At 40.4% G+C, this 13,958-nt stretch overlaps 2 protein-coding genes across 7 annotated transcripts in view; one reads left to right on the top strand and one right to left on the bottom strand.

Annotated features, from left to right (window-relative positions):
* Positions 1-13,958, top strand: part of Jade3 (jade family PHD finger 3) — a 162,843-nt gene that overhangs the window by 25,235 nt on the left and 123,650 nt on the right. The window contains exon 1 of one of the 6 annotated variants that reach the window (XM_045140866.1): positions 6,988-7,011. The exons of the other annotated variants lie outside the window; for them this stretch is intronic. The gene's annotated coding sequence lies outside the window, so the exon portion shown is untranslated. Of the gene's footprint in view, positions 1-6,987; positions 7,012-13,958 lie in introns of those variants that run through there. 6 annotated transcript variants of the gene reach the window in all.
* LOC101602951 (cytochrome c oxidase subunit 5B, mitochondrial-like) lies at positions 1,364-1,833 on the bottom strand. Its single transcript, XM_045140869.1, has one exon. The coding sequence runs from the start codon at positions 1,831-1,833 to the stop codon at positions 1,444-1,446; it is 390 nt and encodes a 129-aa protein (XP_044996804.1). The 3' UTR covers positions 1,364-1,443.

Here is a 13,958-nt window from a genome sequence, read left to right on the forward strand (position 1 = left end):
TTTGTATACATGTATTTTGGTCCACATTATCTTCTCTTTTCCGCTTTCATAGTACATGTTCATGACAAAATATTGATGGGCCCAATATTGTATAGGTCTTGTGCAATAACCATAGTCACTGTGAAGTCATGAAGGCAATACTATATCTTATTTAGAAGGTAGTGTTCCATAGCACTCCTCCCCATCCTCTGGCTCTTAACATCCTGTTTTTTTCTTTGTTTATTTTTCAAAGTAGGGTCTCACTCTGAGGGTGGCCTTGAACTCCTGGCGATCCTCCTACCCAGTACTGGGACTAAAGGTGTGTGTTGTGTCACCATGTCTAGTTAGGATTTTATATTCTTTCTGTCCCTTCTTCTGTAATGTTTTCTGAGCCTTGAAAGGCGGTAGTGATATAGATGTTTTATATAGCACTGAGCATTTAACAGTCACTCATTTTCCCAGTACTTTGACTTTTTTTTTTTTTGGTTTTTTTCTCTTTTTTTTTTATTTTTTTATTTTATTTTATTTTTTTATTTGAGAGCCACAGACACAGAGAGAAAGACAGATAGAGGGTGAGAGAGAGAATGGGCGCGCCAGGGCTTCCAGCCTCTGCAAACGAACTCCAGACGTGTGCGCCCCCTTGTGCATCTGGCTAACGTGGGACCTGGGGAACCGAGCCTCGAACCGAGCTCCTTAAGCTTCATAGGCAAGCGCTTAACCGCTAAGCCATCTCTCCAGCCCCTTTTTTTGGTTTTTTGAGGTGGGGTCTCACTCTATCTCAGGCTGACCTGAAATTCACTATCTAGTCTCAGGTGGACTCGAAATTACGGTGATCCTCCTACCACTGCTTCCCAAGTGCTGGGATGAAAGGCGTGAGCCACCACACCCGACTACTTTGACATTTAAAAAATTTTTTTAAATTCATTTTTATTTATTTGAGAGTGACAGATAGAGAGAAAGAGGCAGAGAGAGAGAGAGAGGGAAAGGGTGCACCACAGAGCCTCCAGCCACTGCAAATGAACTCCAGACATGTGTGCCCCCTTGTGCATCTGGCTAACGTGGGTTCTTGGGGAATCGAGCCTTGAACCGGGGTCCTTAGGCTTCACAGGCAAGCCATCTCTCCAGCCCGACATTTTTTTTTTATTTGACCCACTACTCACTGCTAACTGCAAAAAGAAGCTTGTCTGACCAAAAGTAACATAAATATATATAAACATAAATCTTCTCATTTTTTTTCATTCTTTATTAACAACTTCCATGATTATAAACAATATCTCAAGGTAATTCCCTCCCTAGCCCCATTTTCCCTTTTGAAACTACATTCTCCATCATATCCCCTCCCCCTCTCAATCAGTCTCTCCTTTATTTATTTATTTTTTGGGGGGGGAGGAGCCAATGTAATGGCTAATCTTTATTGGAGAGAAAAAACTTTACAGCATATTCTGAGTAAATTAGTGTAGGGGCTCAGTGGGCCATCTGGTGGGGCATCAGCTTGTAGTGGGCTCCACAATTTGGGCATCGCTGAGTCTCACCTTTGTGTAACCAGAACCAGATGACAGTAGAGTTGTCCTCTTCACAGGTGTAGCCAACTATTCTCTTGTTGGTGACAGATGGAACTAAATTAGGATCTTCCTTAGTGCCTGAAGCTGCCTTTGGGGGAAACATATTGTATGTATCCAGGCCCTTCTGTGAAGCTATCATGATCTCCCTCTCCAGCCCAGTAGTCTGCTCCTCATCAGTAGGAACACCACCTGCAGAAGCCATGGAGCGCACCGCGGCCATGCCATTGGCACCATGGGCACGTAGGGCCTGCGCGGCCAAAGCCCCAGCCCCGCGAAGTAACCTTGAAGCCATCTCGCCCGCCTCTCCTTTATTTTGATATCATGATTTTTTCCTCCTGTTAGGATCTTCTGTACATAATGTCAGGCACTGTGAGGCCATGGATATATAGGCTGTTTTGTGTCGGGGGGAGCACATTGTAAGGAGTCCTACTCTTCCTTTGTCTCTTACATTCTTTCCAATACCTCTTCTGCAATAGACCCTGAGCCTTGAAAGGTGATAGAGGTATTGCAGTGTTGAGCACTCCAGTCACTTTATTTTTAGCACCATGGGGCCTTCTGAGTCATCTCAAGGAAACTGCCATATGAAAAGAGAAGGTTCTGTACTAGAAGTAAGAGTAACATTAATATATTGGTATGAACATTAAGAGAAGTGCTTACTGGGCAGTTTGATAAGCATAGTATATACATTTAGCTAGATAGCAGCAGACATTACAGCCCAAGGGCTCATGACTACCCCAGTTTTATGTTTTCAGTATCAGGGATGTATTCCCTCCCATGGAGCAGGCCTCCAGTCCAATTAGAGGGCAGTTGGTTTCCACCATGACAGACATGCCACTGTTGTACCTGTTGGCTCGTTTGGCCTGGCTGGCCCAATACAAGGCTTGCAGTGACCACTGTTGAGTGTCCTCACTGGTGATTTCTCTTTCTCCCATTGAACTGCATGCAGAATGGCTTCTTCCAGCTTTCTGTCAGCTGGTCTGCATGGAGGAGGTTATCAATTCAGTTCCATTGTCCGAAACCGGAGGATTCCATATGATTTATTTGCATCCTCTTAGATTTTGATTAACCCTCACTCTACCTTTCCTTTACTCAGTCTCTTCCCCTGACTTCACTTGGGCCTTTTCATCCCCATTAGTCTATTCTTCTACTTACATATATGCAATACCATCCTATTAAGAACTCCCTCCCTTCCTTTTTCTTCCCTTTATGTCCCTTTCCTACTTTACTGGCCTTTGCTACTGAGTTTTCTTCCTACTCACACAGAAGTCCAATCATCTGTAGCTTGGATCCACATATGAGAGAGAACATGTGATGTTTGGCTTTCTGTGCCTGGGTTACCTCACTAAGTGTAATCCTTTCCACATCCATCCATTTTCCTACAAATTTCATAATTTCATTTTTTTCTTTACTACTGAGTAGAACTCCATTGTATAAATGTGCCACATCTTCATTATATACTCATCAGTTGAGGGACATCTAGGCTGGTTCCATTTCCCAGCTATTGTGAATTGAGCAGCAATAAATATGGTTGAGCAAATCTCTCTAAGGTAATGAGATGAATCCTTCAGATATATGCCTAGGAGTGCTATAGCTGGGTCATATGGTAGATCTATTTTTAGCTGTCTTAGGAACTCCTACACTGTTTTTCACAATGGCTGGACCAGATTGCATTCCCACCAACAATGTAGAAGGTTCCTCTTTATCCACATCTTTGCCATCATTTATGGTCATTTGTTTTCATGATGGTAGCCAATCTGACAGGGGTGAGATGGAATCTCAACATAGTTTTAATATGAATTTCCTTGATGACTAGGGTTGTAGAACATTTCTTTAGATGCATATACGCCATTCATATTTCTTTTTTTTTAAATTTTTATTAACATTTTCCATGATTATAAAATATATCCTATGGTAATTCCCTCCCTCCCCACCCCCCATATTTCTTCTTTTGAGAACTTTCTATTTAGTGCCGTAGCCCAATTTTAATTAGCTTGTTTTCTTAATATTTAATTTTTTGAGTTCTTTATATATCCTAGATATTATTCCTCTTTAACAGATGTATAACTGGCAAAGATTTTTTCCCATTCTGTAGGTTGCCTCTTTGCTTTACTCACAGTGTCCTTTGCCATACAAAATCTTTGTAATTTCATGAGGTCCCAGTGATTAATCTGTGGTTTTATTGCCTGAGCAATTGGGGTTGTATTCAGAAAGTCTTTGCCAAAACCAATATGTTGAAGGGTTTCCCCTAACCTTTCCTCTAGCAGTTTCAGAGTTTCAGGTCTGACGTTAATGTCTTTAATCTATTTGGACTTAATTCTTGTGCATGGAGAGAGAGAAGAATCTATTTTTGTTTTGTTTTGTTTTTGTTTTGTTTTATATTTTAAAATATTGTATTTATATATTTATAAAGAGAGAGACAGAAAGAGAGAGAATGGGCGTGCCAGGGCCTCTAGCCACTGCAAAGAACTCCAGATGCATGTACATGCAGCACTGTGTGCATCTGGCTTTATGAAGAATAGAAATGAGCCCTGAAAGTACAGTCTTTGTATCTGGCTTTACGTGGGCACTGAGAAATCAAACCCCTGTCATTAAGTATTGTAAGCAAGCACCTTAACTGCTGAGCCATCTCTCCAGCCCCATCTTAAATACCTTTCAAACCAGCTCACTTAACTTACGTAGTGGCTGTGCTTTAACTTTTATTTTCTAAAATAACATAAAAGAAATGGACTAAAGTATTCATTAGAAAGCAAGACATCTCCAAAGAAGAAAACTGTTAAACAAAATTAGAACCATTGGATTTTTTGAGGTATTGGAAGTTAAAACTAGGGCCTCATGCATGCCAAGCAAATGCTATGCCACTAATTTATATCACCAGCCCAAAAAGGTCTGATTTTAAAATATTGATTTTAGAGTAAGGGATAGACTTTGCTATTCAGTCTGACCCACAGACTTACTGTGCCCATAGTATGTAAAGTATGTTATTGAGAATGACAAACTGAAAAAATTGGCTCCATCTTCAGTGAGTTTAAAGGACAAGAAGATCCTGCTTTTTAACCCAGTCTGCAAACCTATGTCTTTTGGTTGGGCCATTGAGGTCGTTGATAGTAAGAGATATTATTGAAAGGTGTGTATTTATGTTTGCCATTTGTTTTTGTAGTTCAGGTTCTACCTTTGCTTTGTTGTGTTAACTAGTATTTGAGTATTGCTTGTTTTTTCCAGTTTCCTTGTATGTGTGCTTTTCCTTCTCTTTGGCATGGAGGATTCTTTCAAGTATTTTCTGTAGAGCTGGTTTTGTCTTCAAATACTCCTTTAGCCTGCTTTTTTTTGTGGAATGTCCTTATTTTCCCATCTATTTAAATGGATAGCTTTGCAGGGTAAAGTAACCTTGGTTGACAGTTGTTAATCTTTCAGAACTTGGAATACATCACTCCAAGCCCTTCTGGCTTTGAAAGTTTGTGTTGAGTAATCATGTTGGGCTTGCCTTTGGTAACTTGATTTTTCTTTCTAACTGCTTTCAAGTTTTTTTTTTTTTTTTTCCTTTGGATTGTGTGTTTGGTAGTTTGATTATAATATGGCAAAGAGAGGTTCTTTCCAGGTTTTGTCTGGCTGGGTCTAAAGGCTTCCTATATCTGCATTGGCATCTCTTTCCCAATTTTGGGGAAGTTTTCTTCTATGATTTTTTTTGAAGACTCCTGCTATGCCTTTGGATTGAAATTCTTCTCCTTCTACTGTGCCCTGAATTCTTATGTTTGATCTTTTCATAGTGGCCCGAATATCTTGAAATTCCCACTCATACTTTTCTATTAGTTTGTCCTTCTCTTTGTTGGACTGTATTAGATCTGCCACCTCGTCTTCTAGATTAGATATTCTGTCCTCTCCTTCATTCATTCTACTGGTGAGATTTTCTACAGAGTTTTTTTTATTTCATTAACTGTGTTCTTCATTGCTAGTAATTCTGACTGGATTTTCTTTGTTATTTCTATTTCCTTATTTATATCTTGTATTGACTTCTTTATTTCATTAAATTGGTGTCCTGTGTCTTATTTGAGTCCTTTGATTTCCTCTTTTATTCCCTTGATTTCTTCTTTGACTTCTTTGAACATATTTACAATCATTCTTTTTTTTTCTTTTTCTTTTTATATATTAGAGTCAGAGAGAGAGAGGGAGAGAGAGAGAGAGAGACACGATGGGCACATCAGGGCCTCTAGCCACTGCTTGCAAACCTTGTGCATCTGGCTTATGTGGTACCTGGAGAGCTGAACCTGAGTTCTTAGGCTTTACAAGCAAGCGCTTTAACTGCTAAGCCATCTCTCCAGCCCGGAACTTTTCTAGGTCTCTTCTTTAAGCTCAGGCCCTCGGGCTTTGCCACTATGTTGGGCATTGGGCTCACCAGAGCTGGTTTCCAGGGCTCCTCTCATGGCCTCCACTTCTTCTGGGTTCCAGCCTCTGCATGTACATCCAGCCACCAATGCTTGGGGCGCATGGGAGGAAACTTTTTTTTCTTAGTGCTGGGTAGCTGGATATTAACAGGACTGAAGGGTCACTAAGGATGGTCCTCTCCCTATATTAGCAGCTGCTAAAACCAGGAAGTCAATCTTCAGGACTCTTGACAATTGGTCAAAAGAAATAGCTCTGAGTCCTGTGTGGCTCAGGGTGGAGACCTGACATTTCAAACTGCCAAGAGACTGAGAGAATAGAGGACAGCTATCTAGCTGAGGCTTTCTTGAAAAGAACAAAGATACCCTTGTCACCTCCCTTAAGTTAATCCACACTGGCCTGTCAATCACCTAGGCAGGATAATGTCCCTTAGGAAGCTGTTATAAAGCCCACCTAAAAATGGACGTTGGCACAGTGGTCTTTCTGGCTGTTGAGAGTGTTTTCCTCTGCCATGGTCCTTTTAGCTACTGTACGTGCTCATTCCTGGAGGGAGCTGCACTTTAGTTTGGTAGAATTCCTTCTTTTTCTCCTTCCTGGAAAAGCTTAAGAAGCAATGGTATTAGCTCTTTCTTGATGGTCTGGGCCTGGGCTTTTTTCAGTTGGGAGATTATTGATAACTGTTCAGAACTCCATGCTTGTATGGGTCTATTTAAGTGATTAATCTCATCTTGGTTTAATTTAGGTAGGTCATATAAATCAAGGAAATCATCCATTTCTTTCAGATTTTCATACTTTGTGGAGTATATTACAGCTTTATCTCTCACACAATATTTCTGGAAGGTAGTGGAACCAGAATACATGAAACTTCAGTAACACCAGGAATGTGGGTCTAGAAAGGAGGTAATAATATTCAAGCCAGTCTAGCCTCATTAACTTGGAAAAACATGAGTTCTGTGAGAAGTTTTGGGTTATTGTTTTGGTCTTGAAATTTAATAGAAGGAACTGCTTAATAACAGTTACTTTTTTCCTTTTGTTAATTATGTGGTACAGAATCATGGCAGGAAGAAAATCCTAAATGGGCAAAAACACATAGGTAAGGCACATGTTTTTTTTTTTTTTTTATGTTGCACCATGCTTTTACTATTTTAATGGTGGAAACATATAGTCTTTGAAAGCCACAATGGGCTTTCCTAGGTGTCTAAGTAGGTCCATTGCACCAGGCATTCAAAGACTGCTTAACTCATAAACTTCTGGGCATATATAAACTATAGGGAAAAAAAAAAACACCTTTTGAATTAAAAGTTATGGTACCTGTATTAGTCAGGGTTCTCTAGAGGAACAGAACTACTAGAATGAATTATATGAAAAATGGAAATTTATTGGATTAGCTTACTATAGTCCAATAGCAGTTGTAGGCCTGAGAATCAAGGAACCCAGTAGCTGCTCAGTCCACATGGGTCTTCAGTTGACGTTGGTCTTCAACCCACACTAAAAGGCAGCAAGCAGCTCTGGCAGCCAAGTGGAAGGAAGGGACTCTTTTCACCCAGAGCTTCCTTATTTAAAGTTCCTATCTGAGAGGTGCCATCACTCTGGGAGGACTTCCTCCTTCAGTTAATCCTTCCTGGAAGCAACCTCAGAGACTCGCCCAAAAGGGATTTCTGTATATTACTAAGCAGATCAAGTTGACAATACCTTAACCATCACAGTACCTTTCACAAAGAAAAGTCTCAGGTATAGCATGTTGCTCCATTCATTCACAGCCATTGAAATCCATTATCTTCTTGGCTGGGAGAAAAGCAGCAGCAGGGTATTGCCTAAATTCTGACTTTTATGCCAGACTTGTCCCCTAAACACCACTAGAAGTTGGTAATACTTCTTTTGTGTTGCTAATTTCTCTTTTGGCAGTAGCAAAACTAGTTTAAAAGAAAGCACTCAGCTGGGCATGGTGGCATATATCTTTAAAGCCAACACTTAGGAGGCAGAGATAGGAGGATCACTGTGAGATCAAGGCAACCCTGAAACTATATAGTTAGTTCTAGGTCAGCCTGGGCTAGAGAGATCCTCGAAAAGAAAAAAAAAAAAATGTGCTGTGCTTGCTCTTCTTTGATTTACATATATATTTTTAAGAGAGAGAGTGTGTATATACTACCACCTCCTGTACTACAAATGAACTCCAGATACTTGTGCCATTTGTATATCTGGCTTTACAAGAGTTCTAGGGAATTGAACCTGGGCCATCAGGCGTTGCACTCAAGCACCTTTAAGCACTGTGCTCTCTCTCTAGCCCCACTCTTCATTTTATAAAGGAATGTTCATGTCAGTGGATGTTTCTGTGGAGACCTGCTTAGGTATGGGAGCAATTTGACTTTGGTGCCAGGAGAATAAATAATAAGTCACAGAAAAGGTATTAACTAGGCACTAATTGTATTCTGTAACTAATACCAATTTAATTACATGCATAAAAGATTGACCAAGGTGTGAAAATTAAAGCTAGCTTTAACAAGGTCAGTATAATTAATGTAATTTTTACACCTATAATAAATCTGAAGCCAAATTAGATGAATTTTTAATTTTAATGATAGTAAAGTATTCCCAGGTAATACATTTGAGGGCTAAATTTAGTTCAAATTGTTGCATTATGTTATAAAATTCATCTTAGAATACCTACTGCATTCCTCAAAACCTGTGAGGTTTTTAATTTTTTATTTATTGGCAAGCAAAGAGAAATAGAGAGAGAGAGAGAGAGAGAGAGAGAATGGGCATGCCAGGACCACCAGCCACTGCAAACGAACTCCAGACACAAGTGCTACCGTGTATATCTGGCCTATGTCAGTACTGGGGAATTGAACCTGGGTCCTTAGGCTTTGCAGGCAAGCACTAAGCTACCTCTGCAGCCCCAAACCTGTGAGTTCTAAATTGAGAGATTCTGGCCCAAAGTTGAATTGAGAATTAGAAGGACCTAGGAGATTATCAAATCCAAATTCCTTCCCAGTGCTAGAATCCTACTCTCCATATTACTCTGTCAGACAGAGAATTGTCTGATTTCCCCCCAAAGACTACCTTTCTTCCTACTTATTTAAGCCAACTCAGTTATCTTTCCTTGAAAGATTATTCTTTACTCCCAAGCCATCTTCTGTTTTCAAGAAGCTCTAGACATTGGTCCTAACTCTGCCCTCTGTAGCCACACAGAGAAAATTGCCTTTGTTCAAAATATTTAAAGCTAGGAGCTGGGGAGATTGCTCAGTGGTTAAAGGTACTTGCTTGCAAAACCCGTCAGCTCAGGTAATAGTTGCGTTGCCCTTTGATAAGTTCTGCTATCAAAAACTGAAATGCTGGGTGTGGTGGGCACACATTTAATTCCAGCACTCAGGAGGCAGAGGTAGGAGAATTGCCATGAGTTTGAGGCCACCCTGAGACTATATAGTGAATTCCATGTCAGCCTGTGCTTGAGCAAAACCCTACCTCAAAAAACAGAACAAAACAAAACAAAACAAAAAAATCTGAACTGTTATCATCTTAGGAAACAGGTATTTAAAGATTGTGCTCTATGATCTAGATAAATTTCATACTGTCACCCGGGCATGGTGGTGCACGCCTTTAATCCCAGCACTTGGAAAGCAGAAGTAGGAGGATTGCCAAGAGTTCGAGACCACCCTGAGATTACATAGTGAATTCCAGGTCAGCCTGAACTAGAGTGAGACCTTACCTCGAAAAACAAAACAAAAAAACAAAAACATACTTTCTTTGCTTATTATATTAGCTTTTGAATTTTCTCCTTTTCTCTGATGAATAGTATTTACTTCCCAGAGTTAATGACTCCTAGGTTCATCTGTGTTACTGATCAGATTTTTAAAAATATTTTATTGTACTATTTATTTGAAAGTAGAAAGAGGTGGGAGGAGGAGAGAGAGAGAAAGAGGCAGGGAGGGAGAAAACGGGAACACCAGGGCCTCTTGACACTGAAAATGAACTCCAGGTGCATTCATCCACTTCGTGCATCTGGCTTTACATGGGTACTGGAGATTTGAATCTGGGCCATCAGGCTTTGTAAGCAAGTGCCTTTAACCACTGAGACATCTCTCCAGCCCACTAATGAGTTGTAATCAAGGCAGAATTTGGACATAATTCTGTGTCCCACAAAATACCTTCCTTTCAGTTTACTTTTCTGTGGCCTGGATCTTACATCTTCTCAATAGTAAAATTATAATAGACATATTATCAGATACCTCTCTATATCTGCATCCACAAATAATTTTCTCTACAAATGCATTGAGTGACTAGAACACAAAGAAGTCTTGAGTAAGTTCAGAGTGTCATTTTTTTCAGGGATCTCATACTGGCTGGTAATGACTACTTTTTCTTTCTTTAAGTGTTTATGCAACAAATGTTTTGTTAATTTGTCCTGTAATTTAGTTTGGTTGAGAGTTAAGATTTATATAAAAAATACTTTAGGGCTGGTGAGATGGCTTAGTGGTTAAGGCTCATGCCTATGGACCCAGGTTCAATTCTCTGGGTCCTACATAAGCCAGATGCACATGGTGGCACATGGCGTCTGGAGTTATTTTGCAGTGGCTAGAGGCCCTGTTGTGCCCATTCTCTCTTTGTGTCTCAAATAAATAAATAAATAAATAAGCAAATAATGCTTTATTTATTTATTTGAGAGAGAGAAAAAGAGCTCGGGGGTGGGGGAGTAGGCGCACCAGGGCCTTCAGCCACTGCAAACGAACTCCAGACACATGTGCCCCTTGCACATCTGGTTTACATGGGAACCGGAGAATTGAACCGGGATTCTTTGGCTTTGTAGGCAAATACCTTAACTGCTAAGTCATCTCTCCAGCCCTTGAGAGTTAAGCTTTTTATTTGTGATGAATGAAAATCACTGAAATCTTTACCTCTCATTAGCCTATTGCGAAGTCTAGTTTCTATTTAATGTTCATGAATAAGGTAGTTTTTAGGATGTAATCAGCCAGGATGCCTACTATATCTTATTTATCTCTTCCTTTTCTTGATCTCCTTTTTCTTTCTTAAATTATGTTTGTGCAGATCAAAGGACAACCTCAAGTGTTGGTCCCCCTATCCATTTTTTTTTGAGGCAGAGTCTCTTGTTTGGTGCTCTACATGACAGGGTAGTTGTTCTATGAAATTCTGGAGATTCTCCTCTCATATCTGTCTCAGCCTCTCATTTTTCAGTAGGTATGCTAGTATTACAGAGGTACACTACCATGTCTAGCTTTTGTAGGTTCTGAAGATCAGAATTCAGGGGCTCATGTTTATATGATAAGCTCTTTACCCACTGAGCCATCTCCCCAGACTCTCCTCCTCCTTTTTTGAAGTTAGAGTTTGTGTAGCCAAGGATGGCCTATAACTCATTATTATATAGCCCAAGCTGGGCATAGAGTTGTGATTGTCCTTTTCTACTTCCCAAGCGCTGTAATTTTGGGTGTGTGCCACTGTACTGGTGTCATCTTTTCTTTTCATACCAGAACCAAACCTGTTCATCTAAGAAAGTATTAAGGACTCACTAGGCCAGTAACTTGAGCTATCACAGGATGCTGATAGGCTTTCTGTTGTTCTTTAGGAGCAATTACATGCCTAGTTCCAGTTACTGTTTTTTTGTAACATACCTTTAATTACACATGTTAGACTCCAACTTAAATTAGCTTAAAGAACAAAAAAGTTTACTGGTAAATTAATAGGCAGTAGGTTGTTGCCTTTAGGAATTGTGCTTAGAGCAGCCCTGAATTTTCTACTCTTGCTTTTGATTCCCTGTTATTTAGTTATTTTCCAGACAGATTATCCACAGCAGATGCAGTGCCTCATTCCCACTACTTCTATCAAACCCTAGGATGGAACTGGGGATATAGCTTAGTGGTAGTTCATTTGCCTACCATGTGTAAGACACGCAGAATCAAGACAAACCCTGAGATAATTTGATGGTCTATCCTGGATCCAATACCTCAGATCCAGATCTATATATGTTGGTGAAGGGAGGTCCTCATATTCAGACCACAGAAACAGAAAGTGAATCCTCATTCATATCTCATTGATATATTTGATGAATACTTGTGTAAAAAGCATTGTGTTAGGCTCTGGGGTTATCACCATAAATGGCAGAGGCATGATCTCTCTCTTAACTGTAGACACATTAAAAATAGACTTTGAGAGGCTGGAGGGATTGCTCAGTGGTTAAAGCCTAATGGCCTGGATTCAATTCCCCAGTACCCACATAAAGACAGGTGCACAAAGTGGCGCATGCATCTGGAGTTCATTTGCAGTGGCACGAGTCCCTGGCTTGCTAATGTTCACTCTGCCTGTCTTTCAAGTAAATAAGTAAAAAGATTTTTAAAAATATTTTATTTATTTACTTGAGAGAGAGAGAGAAAGAGGAAGAACAGATACAGAGAAAGAGAGAATGGACATACCAGGGCCTCTAGCCATTGCAAACAAACTCCAGATGCATGTGCCCCTTTGTGTATCTGGCTTACTTGGGTTTTGGGGAATTGAACCAGGGTCCTTACTTAGGCTTCGCAGGCAAACACCTTAACCACTAAGCCCTTTCCCGAGACCACATAAAAAGATTTTTAAAAATTAACTTTAATGAGCTCATAGAAAATGAAAAGAATAGTTACTGGCTCTGAAAAGCAAATGACTAGGTCTCTGACCAACTGAGGCAGCTTCCCTGAGGAAGTGTTATTTGGATTAAAATCTGACATGACTATGAGTGAGCCATGAGGCATGAGGGTAGGATGATGATGAGCAGTCCAGAGTAGGATGGTAGGATGATATATACAAAAGAATGGGGGGTAAAAAGAACATGCTATAAACAGAAAACAGGTCAGAATGGTTGGATAATAGAGACTGAAAGGACACAGGTTGGGCTAGAAAAGAATATGGCAGCAACTCTGACAAAAATGCATAGTTTTCAAGCAGTTTGGAAGCCCTTCAGAGTTTAAGCAGAGAATCTAAATATACATGGTATATTAAGTGCTTTTTTATTTTATTTCCTTTTTTTGGATTTTTAAAAATACTTTTTATTTATTTACTTGAGAGAGATAAAGAGAATGGATGTACCAGTGCCTCTAGCTACTGCAAATGAACTCCAGACACATGGCCATCTTGTGCAACTGGCTTAAGAGGGTACTGGGGAATTGAACCTGGGTCCTCTCCAGCCCCTTTTTTTTGTTTTTGTTTTTTTTGAGGTAGGGTCTCACTCTAGTACAGGCTAACCTGGAATTTACTGTGTAGTCTCAGGCTGGCCTTGAACTCACTGTAATCCAACTACCTAGGCCTCCTGAGTGCTGGGATTAAAGGTGTGCACCACCATGTCCAGCCGAATGCTTCAAAATACTTTAAAGCTGGGCATGGTGACTCACACCTTTAATCCCAGCACTCAGAAGGGTGAGGTAGGAGGATCTCTGAGTTCTAGGCCACCCTGAGGTTACACAGTGAATTCCAGGTCATCCTGGGCTAGAGTGAGACCCTACCTCAAAAAAATAATTTATTTATTTACTTATATTTGAGAGAGATAGGGAGAGAGAGAGAGAGAGAGAGAGAGAGAGAGAGAGAGAGAGAATGAATATGGGTACACCAGGGCCTCTAGCCATGTGCACCACCGTATGCATCTGGCTTATGTAGGTCCTGGGAAATTGAACCTGAGTCCTTTGGCTTTGCAGGCAAGCACCTTAACCACTAAACCATCTCTCCAGCCCTGAATGCTTTTTTTTTTTTAAAGGAGAAAATGAGCCTGGCAAAGAACCATAGTAGAGAGAAGGACTTGCTAGTCGTGGCACTTACTCATCCTCTGAGCAGACAGCATTGGCCCTAAATTGGCATTCTCCTCTCTACTGCTGGCACTCTGTGCTCCTTTTTTTTTTAAAAAAAATTATTTTTATTTATTTATTTGAGAGCGACAGACACAGAGAGAGAGGCAGAGAAGGAGAGAATGGGTGTGCCAGGGCCTCCAGCCACTGCAAACGAACTCCAGATGCATGTGCCCCCTTGTGCATCTGGTTAACATGGGTCCTGGGGAATTGAGCCTCT

This window comes from Jaculus jaculus, chromosome X, assembly GCF_020740685.1.
Source record: "Jaculus jaculus isolate mJacJac1 chromosome X, mJacJac1.mat.Y.cur, whole genome shotgun sequence".
NCBI lineage: Eukaryota > Metazoa > Chordata > Mammalia > Rodentia > Dipodidae > Jaculus > Jaculus jaculus.

Coding starts and splice junctions, on each gene's coding strand:
- LOC101602951 (XM_045140869.1), bottom strand. CDS start 1,833: ATGGCTTCAAGGTTACTTCGCGGGGCTGGGGCTTTGGCCGCGCAGGCC.